Below are 21,186 nucleotides of genomic sequence, written 5' to 3' on the forward strand. Positions count from 1 at the left end.
GACCATTTTCTAACAACATTCCGCTATCTAGTGCATGCTAACATCCACTTAACTAATTCCAGTGATTGAATTTCTTTAATAATTAATGCTATTTCATCAAAATGTCAGATGGCAGGGCAATTATTTCTCCTCTTTCAACTTTTATGATTGATGGATCTTTCCACCATACACAGACCTTGTATATTGTTTGCAGCAACTAGGCCTTCACTCCAATCACAGACAATAGAAAAAGTGGCTGTTGCAAGACCACATGTGTTCAAGAGCTCCATCAAAAAGGTGCCTGCCCAACAATCAGTCTTGTTTGCACTTATGGAATTGGTGTACAAACACAGATCATAGTAAGAAGCAGATCATATTCACAATTCACCTTTCTGGAAATTGATTTCACAAGCTTTGGCATTAATGTATATCATCACTGGTATCAGCATATAGTAGTCTGGCTAGCAATTAAGACAGTGGGATTAGTACATCTCGATGTTATAGAAATCCACATACTTTCATGTTATATCTGTAACCTAAAAGAATAAATCCTTTGAGGAACCATTAAAAGTTTCATTTGAATGATCCCTTGTGTCTCTAGCGTATTTATCCTAGGTGTCCTTTTTCGATAGCTCAAGAAGGAAGAGAATACAAACACTCGGTTTGTGTGTATGCCAATCATAGCTTCTTCTGACAGAGTCCTTTTGTTGGTCCAGAAGTGTCTGATTTGGTGGGACCAGGAGCCTAGTGCGTATACCCAAATTTGCCTTTGAAATGGGGGTGACTTCAAAGAAGGGTATTTGAAGTTCACAAGTATGCTTTCTTCCTCAGCCCTGGTTCAAGACTATCTGTGGATGGTAATCAACCCTTTATGTGGGGCAAGACCACTACTTAGTTAGATGTGAGTCTCAGCCCGTCTTTCCCTTCCTGCCCAGGAAGAGCCATCAGAAACCAGATGAATGCATATGAGTACTCAGTCTCACCTAACCTTCCTGTGTTTGTGGCTGTCTAGAGGGAATGCACAAAGTGTAGTTGTCACCCAGGCCAGACGTGTGTTGGAGACAGGCTGCTTGCACACAGAGCTACGCTAAGAGCAGAGAAATGTCCACTTTTGAAAAGTGTTTTTCTAAAATAGTAATGTTAAATTCAACTTTACCAGTTAAGAGGATTTATTATTATCATTCCAAAGAAATAAAACGTGATTCAGCTACTCCTTTTGAATCAGGAATTACAGCTTAAAAAGTGTAATAAGGGAATCTCCAATGTTAACCTATGAGAGGAGTACGACTCACAGAAGTGAAACATGAATTTGGGTGGTTGTCACTATCAGGACATGCAGAACTTAAAAGTACATATCCTACATTTTACTTACACAGCACCATGCCCTATGGGCTACCGAGGGCCTGCCTTAGGTGTGACTTATGTATAGTAAACAAAATGGAGCTTAAAGCCTGGCAAAAGCTTGTATTGGCAGGTCTGAGATAGATTGGACAGGCTACTTGTGTAGATGGCACAATCACTGTTGCAGGCCCACTAGTAGCAGTTAGTTTGCAGGTCCTGGCTATATGGAATTTCACATTACGAGGGACTTACAAGCAAACTAAATATGCCAAATGTAAATACACCAATGTTACTATGTTTAGGGGAGAAGCACTCATTCACTGGTCAGCAGTGGGAAAGTGTGCAAAGTTCTAAGGCCAACAAATTGAATAAACAAAAAGAGGAGGTAAGCAGGCAAAGTGTTTGGGGGAAGACCACTCTAAGAATGACATATCTAACAGCCGTTATGCAGTTTAAACTTCCATTTTGTCCTGACAACATAAGCCTTTTGCCAAGCCCAAGGCTTCCTTTTAAATACATATAAGTTATCCCTAAGGTAGGCCCTGAACAGTCTCAAAGGCATTGTGTAGTGTATTTAAAAAGTAGGACATGTACTTTTAAGTTTTACATGGCCTGGTTTTGAAAAACTCTTACATTTGTTTTTCACTACAGCACAGCCTATCTGCCATATAAGATAACATTGGAGATGGCTTATTGCATGTTATAAGTGTAAATTCCAAATGGGAAGCAGCAACTCATGTTTAGTGTCTCTGGAATCCTAATTTAAAATCCTAACTTATGGTGAAGTCGGATTTTAAATTGCAATTCTGGAAATGCCACTTTTAGAAAGTTTGCATTTTCTTGCCTTAGCAATTTGGTGCCAGCAGCCTGTCTCTGGTCACATGACAGGGTGTAGTTGGCAGTTGTGCTTTGTGTATTTCTCCTAGACATACTCAAACAATGGGAGCTTAGGTGTGACTGGATGGGCCATCACTGGAAGGATGTGAGGGAGGGGCTAGGCCCAGCTCCATTTACACCTGAATATGCTAGGTCCTCTCCCCACACAAAGGGCTGCATACCCCCTGTAGTTAGTCTGGAGCCAGGGAACGGAATACTTCTCCCCACTTCAAAGGCACAACTAGGTATAAAAGAAGGATCACAGACTCTAGCTCTTTAATACACTTCTGGACCTGTGTACACTCTTCCAGGAAGAAGGACTGCTGTGCTGCTACAACGACTGCCACTCTGCTGGACTACGGCTCTGAATAAACTGCTGCATCGCTGTGCTGGCCTGCTCCCTGCTGCCCTCTTGCCTGTATGAGTAAGACTTGACCTGCATCAATTGAACTCAGGGCCCAAAGTAATTTCAAGGGCTAGTTGGCTGACCACCTGATTGAAGCCTCAAGGACTTAACAGGCTTCTAATAACCTTCCATCTGCGTCAGTTTTGTGCTATCTGTGAGTCTTCCCTGTCAAGTGGTGACACCCCATTCCTGGATCCTTCGAAGTTGGTCTAAGGTACTCTGCCAGCCTCTGTGGATCCCGAGGAACTGACACATCTCCTCTGCTGTGTGGCACAAACCCGAGGAGAACTGGTGCATTGCAGCACAGGGTAGATCGGAATCACTGCAAAAGACTTGCATTGCATTTCAGCCTAACATCTCATTGTAACTGCTGCTGCGCGATGCATCTATAGCACAGGCCCTTTCATCCTCCATTGATGGCTGCTTCAACAATGATGCTAAACTCGACATCACAGCTCTGCAGCTCCTTAGAACCGACACATTGCCCCTAGTGAACAATGCATCCCAAACTCCGGGCTTAGCATCACAAGCCCTCATCGCTGGGATGCTCTATGACAATGCAACAGGACCTCACAATACAACCTCGGAGCATCTTGGAAACAAAGCATCGTATCAGCTGTGCGACGCATCTTCAATGTAGAACCACGCAAACCAGGATTTAAGGGACTCTGCTTAGTGGGCCTAAATGAGTCCCTGTAGCCAGCCCACAATCCATCATGGTAAGCCTGAACTTATGACTTTGTCCGAGACTGGCGCGATGAGATATCCACAGTTGACACTTTACACCTTTTGGCACTATTTACTCTAAAAACGTTAAAATGTAATATATCTGGTTTTACCAATTGGATTTTTGTAATTTTGGTCTTTATAAAATTTTTCTAACCTGGTATGGAATCTTTTTGTGTGGTGATTTTGCTGTTTTACTGTTTGAAGTTTGCCCAAATACTTAACACAGTTATGCCTGATTGCTCTGTGCCAATCTACCAGTGGGTGAGCACAGGATCATTTGTGGTTTCTTGTGCCTTTCCCTGAATAGAATTTGTGTTTGCTGCTTGACCAGGGCTCACAACCCAAAGTGCATTATTAATCCTGACTTTTTGAGGGAACAGCAGGCTATTTTTAGACTATTGAGCTGAAATATGCAGGAGCTGACCCTAGAGTTATGGGGGCATTTGACTAAATCGAGTATCAAGGTAAATGCCAAAATTTATGATGGAGTGAATCAGGCAGGTAGGTAAGTCATAGATTCAGGTAGTCATTGGTTAGGAGGACTGCTTTTTCTGCCATTACATTCCCGCGAGCTGTCAGGCATTCTATTGCAAATTCCTTGGCAGCACTGGCTGTGCAAGAGGAATTCTGATTTTGATTGTTTTACAGCCTAGCTATAATCTTGTACTTACATTTGTAAGAGTAAAACATGAGTCTGCAGAATAAGATGATAGAGATGAGCACAGGTAAATCTTGAAGAAATGTTGTGCGTTTGTTTAGGGATAAAATATGACTTGACATCTCTCTGAAAAGAATGAGAATATCCAGGGGACAGCAATACTTGAATTCTAGCATAATAATGAAATAGAATATGAGGGGACATTAGGATGAAGCATCGGTGGAAACTGCAAAAAGTGATACAGTTGTATTTCTATGATATACGGTATTAAAGTGCCCACACTAGATGCATATTTAAGCATAATTTCATTATGTCATCTTGGAAACTCAAAGCTGATGTCTGAGTTATTGGGTTCCATGAAATTGTTGTCAGCATTAAGCATTGTAATTGTAATAATATTAAAAAAAAAAAAATGAATCTCCAGTACCAGCTGCTGTTTGGGATGAGTGGAGGGCGGGTGGGTAACGGGGTAAATTGAGGCATAAGGGTCGCAAAGGGAGGGGGCAAAATAAGAAATATTAATTTGTTTTTTTTTTAAATGATCTTCTGCCGGCCACGTCACGCATTGCGCCCCTCTGATTCTCTTCTTCAGGCGCAGGCTCCAAGAATGAGAGCAGCTTCAGGATTGGCCTGAGAACCCTCAATTAGAGCTCCAAGACAAACTGGGGGCCTGAGACAGCCTGCCAAACCATCATGCGCAGTGAAGGGAGTTCACTACCACTCCCCTCAGTTCTATCAACCCCCCAGGTCCCGCCCCCAAGACTCGGCAGGAAGGAGAAATAAAACAAGTGTAATTTTATTTGTCCTTTCATGCGGTTTTTTTTTTTGGGGGGGGGGTGCTGGTAATCTCATAATAGGTTGAAGAACCTGTAAACCAGCTTTTCTCCCAGGAATCAGGCACTCGGAGTTTGAGATCCTTTCTGCCGCCATTTTATCTAATTATTCGCCTTCTTATGCAGAAGTCCAGAAACAGATGCTGTGATGTTTTTGTTCTTGCCCTTCGAATTTTCTGTATTGCCTCGTGCAACCACAACTGCACCATCTACAAAAAATCCCATTCACTTACTTTACTTTCTTTATGTACACACAAGGGGTCAGATTTAAGCGCCTCATTTGCGCCTCTGTTGCATCACTTCTGTGACGCAGTGGTGGCGTAAACTTTGCGCCACGTTGCGCCCTATTAACAATGTGACGCATCTAGGGAGATGCATCAAGTTGTAAAGCCCTGCGCCCCATGAAACCTGCGTCAGGATTCATGTGGGCGTTACGGCGCAGGGTGGGCGTTCCCTCGCAGGTACGCCTCGAAAACGTGACGCAGTGAAATCTACAAGATTTCACTGAGTCACTTTTACGGCCATGCTGCGTCAATACCCTGCGCCTGCTTGAAGCAGGCGCAAGAAGTGACGCAGCATGTTAGGCATAGGGGGCCCCCGAGCCTTGCTAGAGCCGCGTTGCGCTTGCGACACAACTCCAGCAATGCGCCGCCATTACGACGGGGGATGCAACACGCATCTGCCCATCCGTGCACCACAGGGCGTCGCATTGTAAATGCGGTGCATCAGTGGTGGCGCACGGGTGGTTTTGCCTGTCGCAAGTGTTCTGGCGCATTCCTGCTGATTTGCAGAGATGCGCCAGACCTTGTTAATATGCCCCAAGGTCTTTCTGTTAGTTCTCAAATGTCAAACAAACTAGCAACATGACTTCACCTCCACAATAGTTAGAATGAATACACAATTGAAGCTCTTAAACCACACACATGTAAATTGTTTCCTTAAGACTGGCCGGGCATTAGGGATCAAAATAACTGAATGTAAAATGTTTAGGATAGGTCTAAGAATTAACCTGTCTGTCGAAGGATATTCTTTCGTGGATTTGTGGATATCTGAGTGAAATGCATTTTCCATTGTATTATTTGCGTGAATCTCTAAAAAAAAATAAAAAAAATGTGCCTGGTAGATATCTTTGCATAGATTAACCACTGAGATTACAGCAGGAAACAAGGTTTGGTCGGGGCTCCAGTTTCATACTGCAGAACAACCTGGACAAACTACATTTATGCATAAGTGAAATAACTCCTTTACAGTTGCTTCTCTTATTTTGTGTTCTGAATTGCAGGAGTTACAACGGTGCTCACAATGACAACACTGAGCATCAGCGCAAGAAATTCGCTCCCCAAGGTAGCCTACGCCACCGCCATGGACTGGTTCATAGCAGTGTGCTACGCCTTTGTATTTTCAGCCCTGATTGAATTTGCCACAGTAAATTACTTCACAAAGCGAGGCTATGCCTGGGATGGCAAAAGTGTCGTTCCTGAAAAGGTAATCTAAAAACAAACTTGTCAGTTCGAGTGGTAAAAATATGATGGGTGGTATGAATGGCTCATGAATATTTTGTGTTATATTTTTGTCTCCCACCTCCTACCATAGTTTAGTTTCTTGTGTTAAATTGTTGCTCATAGTCTTTCATTGATTTCATGAATTCCTTATCCACAACCCCGGGTCTTGCAATTAGGCAACATGGCTCAGTGGCAGTCGGGCTTCGTGCGCTTTGCACAGTGTGCCATGGCATCTGTGCAGCTTAGTTGTGAAAGCTACCATTTCTATAGCACAACCAATCAGCCACATGATTTCCTCCGCGCACTGGTGAACTGAAAGAGGAGGAAGAGAGAATTAAAAACAATATTTGGAGAACCCCACTACAAATGGTTGTTGCTGTTTTACGACTTTGCCCTCACAGCATGCATTTACAGGAGCTCCCGGGGTCATTTCCTTCTAAGAAGGAAACAGTTCAAGAGTCATTTCACTTAGGATTTCCTGCATCTGCTCCGCCTCACAGTAAAGCCTCCTCTATTCCGGTGAAACCAATAACCTTCGATTTCCTTGGCGCATGTTGCAGTTGAAGAGGTGAAACAGAGGGACAAGAAGAGCAGCGTCAGGACGTCATGACGTCTGGGCGCTCACTGTCCACTCCTGCATCAACCTGCGCCTTCAGCTGGCTGCTCCTTTTAAGAGTGAAACAAAGGTTAGGTACATTCACGGTTTCCAATCCAAACATGCATAGCACAGTTTTTAAATATTTGGTGAATCAGCAAGAGAAACTTGGCATCAAGTGCAGTGGGTGGCGGTGCCCACTTTTGCTGACGTCCAGTTTAACCTTCCTTTGACGAAGGCGGCCAATAGAAAAGGAAACTCCATGGGAAGAGGAGTCAGGAGCCATGTGGGCGCTCATATTGGTGTGAAAGTTAACCTACCACTGTCCCAAATTAAATCTGTTGAGATGTAAGAGTGCCATGCTGCTGATAATGTATGAATAAATGAAGTTATATTTATAAAGCACACCTGCTGCTTCATGGGGAACTTCCTGGCGCTGAAATATACAATGTATGGAGTCCAAGTTAGAAAACAATTATGTTTGGTGCCTGAAAGACTTAAAACATGCAGCATTCAGCTTCAGGATTTCCCTGCAAATTGGCCATGCTCCAGTGACAATCCTTTTATCCAATTTGGAGAAGAGCGTGTGTCCGAATTCTCCCGGAAGCAGTGGAAGATCTGATGTTGCTTGACATGGGTTCTGGCATAAACCAACAACATGGCGAGCTGAGTCAGAAAAGCAAACTTGCTGGTTTGTCTCATGCCCAGTAGCAATGTAATAACCAATAAGAGCCTGTCCATTAAATGGGACCATCTTTCCCCTTCTAAGTTTAGTAGAAAACAGACAGTTTTCTGTAAATAGCAGGTTTCCCCTTGATGGCATGCTTCGTCATTGGGTTCTTACCATTCTACTCCATTACAAAAAAGAAACCTCTGGAGGCCGAGGCTTCTGTTTTTTTCACCTCTACCTCCCCCTTCTTTTTCAGTCCTGCCCAGTAGCCTCAGCTTGATGTGGGTGCCTTTGTGTACCTGCATTTTGTAGGTTACTCATTAAGGCTGAGGTGGGTCACACAAAGGTCATTCTTTATATCCATATCTAGGCTGCTGTCTATGTGGCACTCCACATAGAACTGGGAAGCTGTAGGCTTCTGACCCTGTAGTGAAGATGAAATGCTTCCTAAATTCAGGTCATGTGTGAGGTCTTGTACATATCTCTGCTGTGGACCAAGAGTGCCTTGTTAGATGATATTTGGTGGTCTCCTAAGAAGGTGAATTGAAAGAATGGATCACTCAACATCCATCTCTTCATGGCCTAAACTGTTGTAACTAGACTAATGCCTCTGTGTTACTCCAATCGCAGTAGACTCCTGAATTACACCCTCAGCTGGGCACAAAGCATTGAGACTTTGGTTCATGATCACTTTGAAATGTTAAGAAAATAAAGTGTAATTATGTTTTGCTGTGTTGCCATATTGTAGCTTTGACCATGCGTTTTCAAACCCCTTCTTTGTTTCAATGAACTTAATATGCACTGTTTACCACACACATCCAATGGGAAAATCCTGGTAAAAGATCCACAATCTTCGATGCAAATACATTTTAAAAATACTTTTTTCTCATACTGAGATTTTAGTTTGGCTCCAGCATTGATATATTTGCTCTACTCTCTGATTTTAGTTAGTACCTGCCAAGGATATTTTCTCTTGTGTGTTTCTGATACAGGCACAAGTCTATTTGTCTAATTATCGAGGTTTATTGTAGAGGTATTAGAGACCCCCAAACTGCTAGTCAGGACACTTATTATACCAAAGCAGAGTGGAGTCAAAGTCCCACTTCTTATCAATACCTCCAAATACCTCTCCGACTTATCAGAATTATACAGTCAATATTAAACATGGCTTTGCATGTAACCACAAAGCCTTCTATTGTTTAAGTGCAAGTCATATTGACAAAGGGACAGGATACACTCAATATTCTGTGGTCATATCGTGAGTATCTGGTTATCTATCAGTATATTCTGCAGATAGAGTGTTGATTGTTAATGTTATTAGCCTTCTCACTGTGCCTTCCCAAGAACCCTAACTGCACTGTGTGCTCACATATAAAATCACAATTGACTGCTATCCATTTCCATATTTCTTTCTGAAAGAGCATAGTGATACAATATGTTTTTCTCTGAAATAATTTAGATCAATTTAATTGGTCTCAAGCCAGTTTATCTTTCAGAGTAAGATTCACAGACAAGAGCAAAAATGCCTCCTAGCCCAAATTCATATTTTCAGTTTTAACAAAAACGTGTACACTTGCCTGTTGAAATGTTTGCTGTCTTGTACCATTTAATTTTCCCAAATGATATTGATGCCAACCCTGAACCTAGCAAACACACAGGGTGTATTTCTGCTCTCACTGTGTAGACTGAGGGGGAATATATATGCTGTGTTATTCTACCAGCTCAATAAACTCATTCTCACAGTCCTACCATATACAATTCAAACCATCTTTCAGATGTGCCTGTATTTAATTGAGCTGCTAAGATAACAAAAGCATTACTGTAAATTGACATGTAATAAAAGATGAAGTGATAATACATTGTCAATGGGATATATTTTTTACACTGATGGGCTGTAACATTGGTTTGAGAATATGAGTCAGTGATATGGGGATCCCCATTGCCACTACTTAAGTCATTGTATAAAGACCATATTTGCTGGAGATGCTGGTATCTGTAAAATAGCTGGACTGTGGGAAGGAACAACTATTTGACATGGGGGGGAGGCTATGAACCACTGTTCATAATGAAAAACAGATGTTTTCAATAAACGCACAACACATCTGGGGCTATTATTGTCCAAGCTGTCCTTTGCCTCTCTTTAGACGTTACTATAGAATCAGTATGTGCTAAGGGTTAGACACTAAAAGGTAGTGTGGTGTATAGGTCCCACATGAGTAACCAAACAGGTATAAATCACTAAGCTGCCTTTTCCAAAATGGAGTCGAGGGCCTTATGAGGAATAAGATTAGAGTGAGTTTAAAGAATGGGCAAGTTCAGAGCTAGTCCACAATTTCAGTATTATTATTTTCCACCACAAATATCACTTATAGCCCTGTCATCATTTTACAGTGGTTTTATTGGTGTGCAGATAACTGGCTTGGATGTGCTCGCTGAAGTCGATGGTATTTTTGTTTCGTCTGTCTAGACATTATAAATGACAATGTTAGGACAATAATGGAAACATATAATAACTTTATCCAATTTCTGTTGCTGCAGCCAAAGAAAGTGAAGGACCCTCTTATGAAAAGAAACAATACATATGCGGCAGCAACGCAGAGCTACAACCCTAACATTGCCAGGGACCAAGGGTTGGCGACCATTGCTAAAAGTGCTGCTATTGAGCCGGCCCTCGAACCCAAGCCAAAACCAGCGGAGCCGAAGAAAACCTTCAACAGCGTCAGCAAAATTGATCGACTGTCCAGAATAGCGTTCCCCTTGCTTTTTGGCACTTTCAACTTGGTCTACTGGGCAACATACTTGAATCGAGATCCAGGCCTCAAAGCCATGATTCCTCCTCAATAGACTGTCCCGCTCTGACATTTTGTTTCTGTTCCATGGCGCTGGGAATCGCTTTCAATTCCTGGCCGAGTACTCCAATTTTGCAGCATTGCCTCTGTCTCAAAGAAATTGATGGCTTCCTGTTCCCAACAAAATCTGAGGAAAATCAAAGAAAAGTTTTTTGCACTTGCAGTTACCACAGTGTTATCTTTCGTTGCGTGCACGGGAACCCTGATTCTTAAACAGAGAAAGACAATGCTTCTAAAGTAGAAACTGAGTACTTTGAATACTCACTTGCAGCCACTACGGTTGTCGAATGAGCCAACACAAAAAAGTGAGTTGATATCGATGTGCAGCAGCGCAGGCCTCGAGCAACAGTCTACGTTTCCTACTTCTCACGAAGCAGAGTTTCTCTCTAAGAATGTGTGTCTACTCAGTTACAGGAAATGATTTGTGACATTGATACATTTCCCCTGCGTCCAATGTCACAAAAATGTGGGCACAAGGCCCCTCAATCCCACAAAGGACTGATGGCATTTTATTTTTAACAGTGTAGATATGCGATCGAATAACAAAAAAATGTAGATTACAAACCGGTCTAGAACTTCAGGTACAGTATGTGGATAGGTATTTTTTAATTCCAGAGTAAGCAAAATGATACAATATTAGGTAGTTGTGTGAGGAATCAGCTCCAGGAAGGGCGCGTGTGTTTGACTTGTTTGCAGAATGGGTTTCAGGAGAGAGGTGCAAATGTTCAAATCCGTGCATCTCCTGCCGAAAATGTTGCAAAAACCTATATTTCCCTCAAGAACATGTCCGCATTGTATAATTTCCTACAAAATTGCTTCAGATGCTTAGGGTTTCATTGGAGAACATGAAAAATTCATGAACATGAAAAATTCTTATCTATTTTTTTACCGAAAACTCTTAGCACTTTCATCTGTTGCATAAGTGGTGCCCCGTCCAATCACTGCTGTGTCAAGCATTTTGAGAATCGTGCACATATCGCTAAATTATGCACATTTCTTTTGCAAAGGCACAGAATGGTTGGAAAGGTGTCTAAGATTCCCATAACTAAAGCACTTGTTAGAGTTCAATCACAAATAATGAACCCTTACCTGTGGATGAGCTCTATAACGACCCAATCGAATCTGCTTTGAAGAACATGTTGGATTTTTCTAACTTATCTTTTAATGGAAACGTGTTAGAACGATTTGAGAAAGACTAAAAGCCTAGCGTGTCGATCTGTAGAACACATTGCAATTTTTTGCATGCATCAAATGCGTTTTGCTTTCCTATATTAACCCTGTGGGATTTAATCAAAGTAGTATTATACATCGAAATAGGAGAGCAAAGTAAAATTAATAGTGTTATCACTACAGACAAAAATGCAGTTATCTTGAAACAGAGATCCTTTTCCCCCTTTTTTTGGGTTCAAGATTCAGTTTGCCTCTGGTCTCTTGTGGTGCACTGTCATTAATTGCTGCACCCAGTCAGTAGGCATTAAAGAAATAATCATGCACTCACAGTCAGTTAACCAGTGACAAGATGTGCCCGTTACCAAAACCAAAGAACAGTGTTGCATAGAGCACCAAACACAATACTTCTTTCAAGGACTTCGGTATGGGCAGCCTTGGGTCCCATCTGTTTCCCCTAGCTTGTCCTTAGATATCCCCGGTATCAGGGTTTATGAAGAGAAGAGCTTGTACAGAAAGTAAGTAGGTTTTTAAGATCCATATTTGCCTTACATAGCTTCCACTCCTCTCCCTTACCTTACCTTAGCCCCTCAGCAGCCAATAGGTGGTTGTTCAGGGATAAGCATTGGTAATGGAGCAACCATTTTATGTCATGAGCATTTAAAGTGTGTTTGATTTCACTTCTGCCACTTCTAGGATTTTGGTGGATTGAAGTTCTTGAAGTCATGTTGCCAGTGGCAGACAAAATGGGCATCTTGCGTGTCCCCCTTCCACCCACCCCCAAAACAGAGTTTGTGACACAGGTAGTGGAGTCTGTAGAAGCAGGCACTCTTCCAGAGGTCTTCAAATTATTATAAATGACTAATCCGATCTGTTTCACAACGACATAAGTGCACATACCTTCATTGTTCTCAAAATATAGTCCCAGTTTGACTTGAAGGAACTTGTGTTTTAACAGCAGGAGGACAGTGTCACTGTAAAGGGCCACGTGTTGCGAAAGTTATTGCTTAAGCTTCAAATATTCTGCCCTCGGAGTTGGACATAACTAAGCAGACAATTTTCAATGAAGCAGTGGGAGGAAGACATCCCTTCTAGGACAATGCAACCTAGTAAAAACTACTCATCGTGTACTCTTTTTGAAAGACTGTGCAATCTGATGAGATATATATCATGTGCTATGACAGTGAGAACTGCAACTACATCCTTCAGGTAAAAAGCACCCTGTTGCTCTCAACCTGGCCTACTTGAAGGCATATCAGCCTAATTTAATAGGGTAGGTCTATATGATTATTGCAAAAATAACTTACCAGGACACAAGAAACAAGTAGCTCTATGAGAGGAAAGGTCTTTGAAAGCCTTTAACAGTTTTACAGAAGAGGTACATGCCCAAATATGAGAGTTTTGGTATCTGCAAATAGCAGATCTAAGGACATTTTTCTATCTGCCACAAACAATTGCAAAAAGTTTGGTAGCTAAAATACATATTGTTTCTCAATAATACCTTAAAATTGAGAGTGTACATAATTTGCACCAGAATTTCATCAGACATTATTGGATGGACCCAACACTTCATTGTGTGGCACACTGGGACACACATCTTATCTCCAGTTCTCATTACCCAACACATGTGAATTTTAATGATAGTCTGACATTACAGCTGGGAATAATGCATCCTCAATGGGAGCTGTATGTATAGCTATTTTCTGAAATATCACAGCAGAGTGTCTTCATCATCTGGGCTTGTTTAAGGGCTGCCTGGTTATTTCAAAGTTTAATTGCACATAAGGCTGCTCACCTCTTTGGTTCTGGAGCAGTAGAGATTGGCCATCCATTTTGACAGTCTGCTCACAACAATGGCGTTTTGCTATTCTTTAATTAATTGTGTGACAGCTTCATCAATAAGCATGGTGAACTTTCCTGTAATGGTACATGTCTATTGATTCTACCATCTCAAATTGTCAAAAACGGCTAGCAACGATACAATTAATTTTCAGCCACATCACAGTTTCCCTTGGCTCACATTAGACAAAAATACATATTTTAAATATCGTATGAAATTTATATAACGTTTTTTTCCCCTTTCACTTTTTAACTTCTGCATAATGGGCGTGGTATCCACCAGCATAGATCCCAAGAATAAATAGGGTTAAAAATGCCCTCTCCTTCTATGTGATGGATTTCGATAACTTGCACCTGGATGTGTGTTGTCACCTGGGCTGGGAGAGTGTATATGTGAACAAGGGGTATACCTACTAATCTGTTGGGTTGGTGAAATATTGGGAGAACGTTATAAGTGATTAGATTTACATTATGAGCCTGATTACGATGTCGGTCGGCAAGGCTCCGAGCGGCAGTCGAATTCCCCTAAACCGTGTCGGAACCTATGTTTCCGACCTAGGGCCCGATTACGATGCGGTAAGGAATGCCTCCTGACGGCATTTGCTCCTTCCGAATCGGATCAGGAATGTGTCTTCCCGACCGAGGGCCCAATTACGATGCGGTTAGGAACATAGGCTCCCGTTGAAGTCAATAGCAGTCCAACCAAATCATATCTGGAAGCATCTGGATGTATCGTACTCCGTCGGTCAGACTCTCCCGATCTGAGTGGGTCAGAAACCATTTTCAAATCAATTCAGTCGGTAAAATTTCCTAACCGCATCGTAGTCGGGCCCTCAGTTGGAAACATTTCTGACCAACTGATTACGATGTTTGCTGTCGGAAAGCAAACCATTAGTTCAGTCCGAATTGCTTCCGACCGGCATTCAGAAACTCTGAGTCAGTCAAAGACGAATCATACAGCTCTACGGACAGCATATCTGACCGATGGATTATGATGTTAGATGCGGACAGCCTTTCTGACTCAGTCTGTCCGACACCAAAAGGCTGTTGGAAACTGACTTTGGGGCCCGTAGCAGGTTCCCCCTTCATCCTGATGTGTCCGGTTAGGGGCTGAGGGGGTACCTTTGGGACCCCTCTTTAAAACCATGCACAGTGTGGTAGGCACCGGGTGCAGGGTTTTCCACAACCACCCTTTTTTCAATGGGAGCCTGTGTTGTCAGTCGGTACACAGGCTCCCTTTGAAGTCAATGGGAGAGCATCGTAATCGGTCTGATTCTCCGAACACTATTCAGTCCGAACCGATCCAACAAGGAGTCAGTTGGTTTGATTTCTGACCGACATTGTAATCAGGCCCTATGTTCCTATTGTGATGGGAATCGAGTAGAGAAGCAGAGAGATGCAGCAAGTCTAACTTTTTGGTAACATTATAAATGGAGTCCCTGCTACTAAAGATTAGTAAAGATTTATCTCCTTATCATGTATGCCTAGCATAAGTTGAAGCACTGGAAGCATGCCTTATTTCTTCACTGTCTTCACCTGCTTCTTGCCATATTTAGTTCTCTCACTCTGCACATTGGTGTTCATTCCATATCTCTCTTTGATTGTTTCCAGTGTACTCTGTCCTAGGCCCTCTGAAAATATTCTACAAAATCGGCCACTGGACAACACATTTTGAAATTTCTTGCATCCCTTTTCTGCCATTTCACATTAGAGAAGAGTTATCTAAACCATACTGCACAATGGCTAAGGATTGTTTGCATCTGTTTCTGTATTAAAGAACAGAGAAAATGAAATACATTTTTCAAATAAGAAATAATTTTGCTGTGGGTCATGCTGCATAAGCCACAGAAATAGTGCAATACCAATTTGTACCTGATGAAAAAACATATGCAAAATCTGCATTACCAAAGGGTGTTTACTCGGTCCCTTGTGAAGCAAGCGGCAAACATAATCTAAAAGATATATGTGCCACTTTTCCTTTTGAATAACAACTATTTTCTTTCAGGGCTTAAGTATGTTACCTTTCAACTTGCTTTGCCTTCCCTCAGAGGCATCCCTTACCTCTATTGTGCGTTTGCTATCTGGTGTAAGGTAACCTTACCAGAATAGTGAGCTATTAATATTATTATGACTTGGAAAATGAAATGCGGTTAATGGACAGAAGGTCATTTCCCAGGGCTTTTCCCTCGAGCCTTCAAGGTATCTTTAAACCATAGCATTCAAATCATTGCTGTCTCTAGGGAAATGTGTCTGCAAACGGAAATCCTAAAGTAGTCCTTAGCATCTCAGGAGAATAAAAGGTAAAACACTCTAGCTGAATGCAAACATCTATCAGTCAAAGTTTATCCTCTCCACGCCATATTTGAAATACATAATTCTAGACTGCAGCACGCTGTCTGCAGGTATGGTTGGGACTTTCGTCATTTAGAATGTTTAATGATTACCCACAACTTGTTAGGCACATAAGGGAATGTTCTGTGTGGGTTCTACTTTACAGTGAACCTAATTAATGTGCTCACTCGCTCCATCACTAACTCACTCAAACCTAAATTTGGTGGACCACATCCAAGAGAAGTTGCCATGTGACTAAAACAAGATCTGTTCTCTAAGGCTTTCATGTCAAGGGTATGGCTTTCTACAGAGCAAAAAAAAAATTCCTTCAGCATCATGCACAGTGTTCATATTAGTAATTGCTCTCTCTTCTCTTATATTATTCAGCAAGGAATGGAAATTACAGAAGTCAAGGAAATTAAAAAAGCTCAAGGATCGTATGACTATTTACAGGTGGAAAAGGGTCTGAGGACTGTGGGCATTGATATAAGAGAGTAATAATGTAAGATAAGGACAGAAAATTAAAGCTATTTCTCCATGGCATGATTGGTAGTCCATGGAAGAATGATCTGCAACTGAAGGAGATTATAAAATGAGAAGCTGAATTTAAATATTTTCTATTACAAGGAATTAACAAGCAAAAAAATGGATCTTCTATTTGTGGTATTAAGTTTCCGAGAATATTGAATATCCAGTGCACACATCAAAAAGGGTCTTTAGAGATTTGATATTTCTATTATATACTATAACTTCTTTAATATCTCATCTTCCACCATATAGAAAGGAAGAACGTTGGTCACAGGAAAACAGAAATATCTTAGCAAAAACTACTCTATGACTGGCTGGTTTTGCTCATATCGCTTCTGTGTGGATAGGAAAATGACTTCAAGGCACCTGGTATAACAAAAAAGCATTGAAGCACTTCAAATACATATGTAAAACATGCACTATAATAACCTTTACTAGAATGCGCAGTCATGATTTTGAGTGAAAAGGCATATTTCATAGCACTGTTGCAACATTTTATGTCCCTATAAATATGTGCATGTTTAAAGGCCTTTATAGTTTTCTGTTGTTTGCATCATTGCATGTGCTTGCTTGTCTGTATATCAATCTCTTTGGGTGTCCTGAAGATTTGTTTGAGAACATTGCTCTCTTGTTTGCATACCTTCTTTAGTTGACTCGATACAAGTCACATTACCAGGACAATTATAGAAGCTTTTGTGAATACATCTGAACATAAAAAGCACAATATGAATTAAAGTAAGTTAAAAAAATAATCTGTTTGATATTAGTTAGTATTTGGACCTGAACCTCTCTAAAGGGTACCTGGTAATAAATTATCAGCAAGTGATTTTAGAAGCTCCCAAACATATCACAAGATCACATGAAAGTCACACATTTGGTTTAAGGTCTACAGTGGCCTTCTTGGCATACTTTGCAATGTACCTTTGAAAGGTAAAATTGTTAGTGTAAATAGGTGAGGTGCTACTTTCGAAGGTATTTTAGTACAATTTCAATAAAAACTGTAACATTGCCATAGCATCCTTTTTTGCTGATTATTTGATCAAACAAAGCAAGTCATTACTTTCCTTAAATTGCATGAGTTTAATTCTTCATTATTAGTCATATTACACTTCATTTAATTAATTTACACACTTATTCCTCATTCGTTTCGTCAAGGTAAGGCCATTCAGGCAACTGTAATGTATTTGGCAGTAAACCATTGACCGACCCACAGTCAACTGTTGCTGTGAATATAAAAATGTAAATATTTATCAATTTTGGAAGTAATTGAAAGTTAGAAAATGGACAGACTTAAAACTCCTTTACTTTTACTTCAACAAGTATATGTTCAGAAATAAAATTGTGTAAAAATAAGATAAAAAGGAGAATGACAATTGAGACAATTGTGGAAAGAAATGAAGGTGTCAAGAAAGATTATTAGATGTAATATTAATGTGCTGGTTGAGCTAATCACATTGTGTGAAATTCTTTCACATCTCTGGTACAAGCTGAACGAAACTGAAAACAACACAATCACCTACCAGTACCAATTTCAGGTGGAAATCCATGCTTGGTTAAAAAATATATTTAAATTATGACCAAACAACTTTGTTGAAGATTTAAATCTCCAAGCTGAAGACCATTCTTATTTTACACTGTCCTGGTCTATAAAATACGCAAAATGTTTTAAGTTGCTTGACCTAATCTTTTCTAAATACTGCTTCTCAAGTACACTAGGTGACTACATTATCAAGCATGCATTTTCAGCTAAGACCTGCACATATCTTCCCAAATGAGAACAATAGCTTAGCAGTGTTCACCTTGGTAAACATCTGGTCAGCCTACTATGTATCAATGTTGATTAATTTCTCTATGAAATCATCCCATGATGACCATCTATAATTGGTCATATGCTGGTTAGGCACACTAAAACCATGAAAAACCAGGAACGCAAGTTAGGGATAGCTACAGATCCTTTGCACCCTTGTTCTCTGTCTCTAGATTTTGCCCACTCTAGCTGAAATGCCATGTTGGTGGACATACCTGTGTCACTTTCCAAAGAGGAAGTGCCTCTGCTGGGAAATTATCTCAACCCTGACATGACTGTGAGATCTAAGTATATAAAACATTCATCAATTGTCATTGTGTCGGCTATGGAGGTGTTTTCTAGACAAAGTCCATTAGTGAGAGAGACGCCAACCTCTAGGGTATTGTGTACTAGACATCGGGGGCAGACACAATACACTATTTTGCTCCAGCATCTCTGCCCAGAGACATAAAACAAGAATAGGAAGTTCATGGGGATAAAAAAGAGCTGGTTGGCACTCCTGTGGAGGAGACCTTAGGTCGCCTGTTGAAATTAAAGGTTTTCAAATATTATTGAATTCCAGTGTTTGTTAGCAGTACATGAATAAGTAGTATGTTGCTGATGTGGGGGAAGGGTAAATGAGGTTACTTGGGTAGCTGGTTCCCCTGCAAGATTTGATGATGTGTGGTTTCTATCTTTGCTTATCTGCTTATTATCTTCATTTAATTTGGTTCCTTTTTGGGACCAGTGAGTTTTACAAGGTTAATTTTCAGACATTGCTACTGTTGTATAGTAATATTGGGACATATGTACTATTTACTGCAATCAATATTCTTGTGACCAGTAAAGATTTTTAAGAGCCACCCTATATACTAATTTTTTGGTTCTTAAAAATCCCAATCATTGTTGGTCAGAATCCGACGTACCTCAGCCATGTTAATGAAGTAGGTCGTAAATTGCAACCCATTAAGTTTTGTTGCCATCACATGGATTGGGGCCTGCTTGGGTCCAAAGACTACCATGTCCTTGATTGCTTTTAAATAAAGTAATCATTGTTTTAAATACAGGTTGTTTTACTTTAACAAAAATAGGCTGTGTTTCAAAAAAAATTAATAAAGGTTTTTAAAACGTTTTTACGAGTAGGCAGTACTTATGAAACATGTTTTCTTGACCATTCACAAAGAGTAAGGGGTCTCTTGGAGGCCATTTCCTGTTTGGGAATAGGTCAGCACTACCTTTCGGTACCCGGCAAGATATCAATGATTTGTGAATAGATTTTGGTTATAAAACAATAATACCTCCCATAAGGAATCTGTATTTGGGAGGGATATACTAAACATGCCCCTTCCAAATACTGATTTGATATGGTTTCTAAACTGAAAAACCAAACAAACAGCAACGGCGGCCCTTCTATGCCGCATCTCGTACCAGTTCCTACTTGTGAAGATGCTGTGCAACCAACCCCTATGCCAGCTGTTGAGTGGCGTCACTGTGCTCCAGATCAAAAGACAATTGTAACAAGTGGGGGTGCGCAGTTCACAAAGTCCAACAGGCCAATGTAGGTTGAAAATTAACTCCTTTATTTGGAAATATTTTTCTTAAAAGCATTAGATTTTTGATCAATTCAGCCAATGCGCTTCGTTCCCATATTGGGAACTTCCTCAGGGCAAGAATAGTATCAACTAGAAGTCACAATGTCTATCTGCCAAACTTGCAAGAGCTTGTTGTAAAAAGGGCGATAGCTATTCATAAAAAATGTGTCATACTCCCCAATAGCCCTGAATTCAAGCCAAAGCCACTCCAAGATAGGAAGACCCAAGCCACTCAGGGGTTGAAAAAAATGTCAGATCGATGTCGTGACACTGTAATACTGGGAAGAAGCACGATATACGACACATTTCCGGATTGTTAGGAACGCTGTGCTTAAAGTTATTATACTTTTTGAACCACGATGCAATACACGTGATTTGATTGATAATGTTTTGATGTTTTACGACTCTGAACAACGCAATGATGACTAGATGAACCTGCTAAAGATACTTGCCGCTTTCTGAGCTTTTTTATCATCATATTGAATTGTTACGACTTCCTACATTCAAAGTGGCTTGTTCAGAAGTACGGATACGGGCCAAACGGAGAGGTATTACAGTGTCACGACATCGATCTGACATTTTTTCCAACCCCTGAGTGGCTTGGGTCTTCCTATCTTGGAGTGGCTTTGGCTTGAATTCAGGGCTATTGGGGAGTATGACACATTTTTTATGAATAGCTATCGCCCTTTTTACAATGAGCTCTTGTTTGGCAGATAGACATTGTGACTTCTAGTTGACACTATTCTTGCCCTGAGGAAGTTCCATATATGGGAACGAAGTGCGTTGGCTGAATTGATCAAAAATATAATGCTTTTAAGAAAAATATTTCCAAATAAAGGAGTTAATTTTCAACCTGTTGGACTTTGGGAGCCGCGCACCCCCACTTGTTACAATGGTTTCTAAACCGATTTAGTTGTTCAACAACCTGCTACAGATTTGCTAAATGCTTTAAAACATTTGAACAAAACACATTTACTGGTGGCAAACCCTGCAGTTTACCAGACCACAAATGCATTCATACAGCTGTCCCTTTGTTTCTTTTCCTAAAGCTGTGGAGGCTTAATTCCAATTAGGAGTTGTAAGTGAGAGGCGGGTGTACTTCCTCCTTTTTTGCAGTGACTTTGTTCAATAACAACTGTTTAACAGGCTACAAAATATATATTTGTTCCAGACCCGTCCCTCTGGTTGCATATCAGTTCATGCATTCCTTTAAAGTTCTCTACCTTACAACTATCTGGATATTGAAAGTCTACCAATAATTCAGTAGTGGTCACATAAATATAGTTGTGGGAATTCTATAGAATGAATTGCATCTGCATCTGAGATGCAGTAACAATTAAATGGAAATTAGAAGCATGCTGAGAGTCCACTTCTTTTCAATACCCCCACTGCCAATATTGAATGCGCTTCTTCCTGTCAGTCAGAATTGTTAAACACAGTTGCATTTGTATGATATAATGCTTCAAATAAAATCCTAGTTAACAATACATCTAGCTTGGAGAAAC

At 40.7% G+C, this 21,186-nt stretch overlaps 1 protein-coding gene across 1 annotated transcript in view; it reads left to right on the forward strand.

Moving 5' to 3' along the window:
• The window catches only part of LOC146810798 (gamma-aminobutyric acid receptor subunit alpha-1), a 419,681-nt gene extending 399,995 nt beyond the window's left edge, over positions 1 to 19,686 (forward strand). Inside the window, exons 9-10 of the mRNA XM_085617828.1 lie at positions 6,105 to 6,307; positions 10,128 to 19,686. Coding sequence (XP_085473954.1) covers positions 6,105 to 6,307; positions 10,128 to 10,433 — 509 coding nt within the window. The 3' untranslated portion in view covers positions 10,434 to 19,686. The remainder of the gene's footprint in view (positions 1 to 6,104; positions 6,308 to 10,127) is intronic.
• The last annotated feature ends 1,500 nt before the right edge of the window (positions 19,687 to 21,186 follow it).

The sequence above is a fragment of the Triturus cristatus genome, chromosome 7, assembly GCF_964204655.1.
Source record: "Triturus cristatus chromosome 7, aTriCri1.1, whole genome shotgun sequence".
NCBI lineage: Eukaryota > Metazoa > Chordata > Amphibia > Caudata > Salamandridae > Triturus > Triturus cristatus.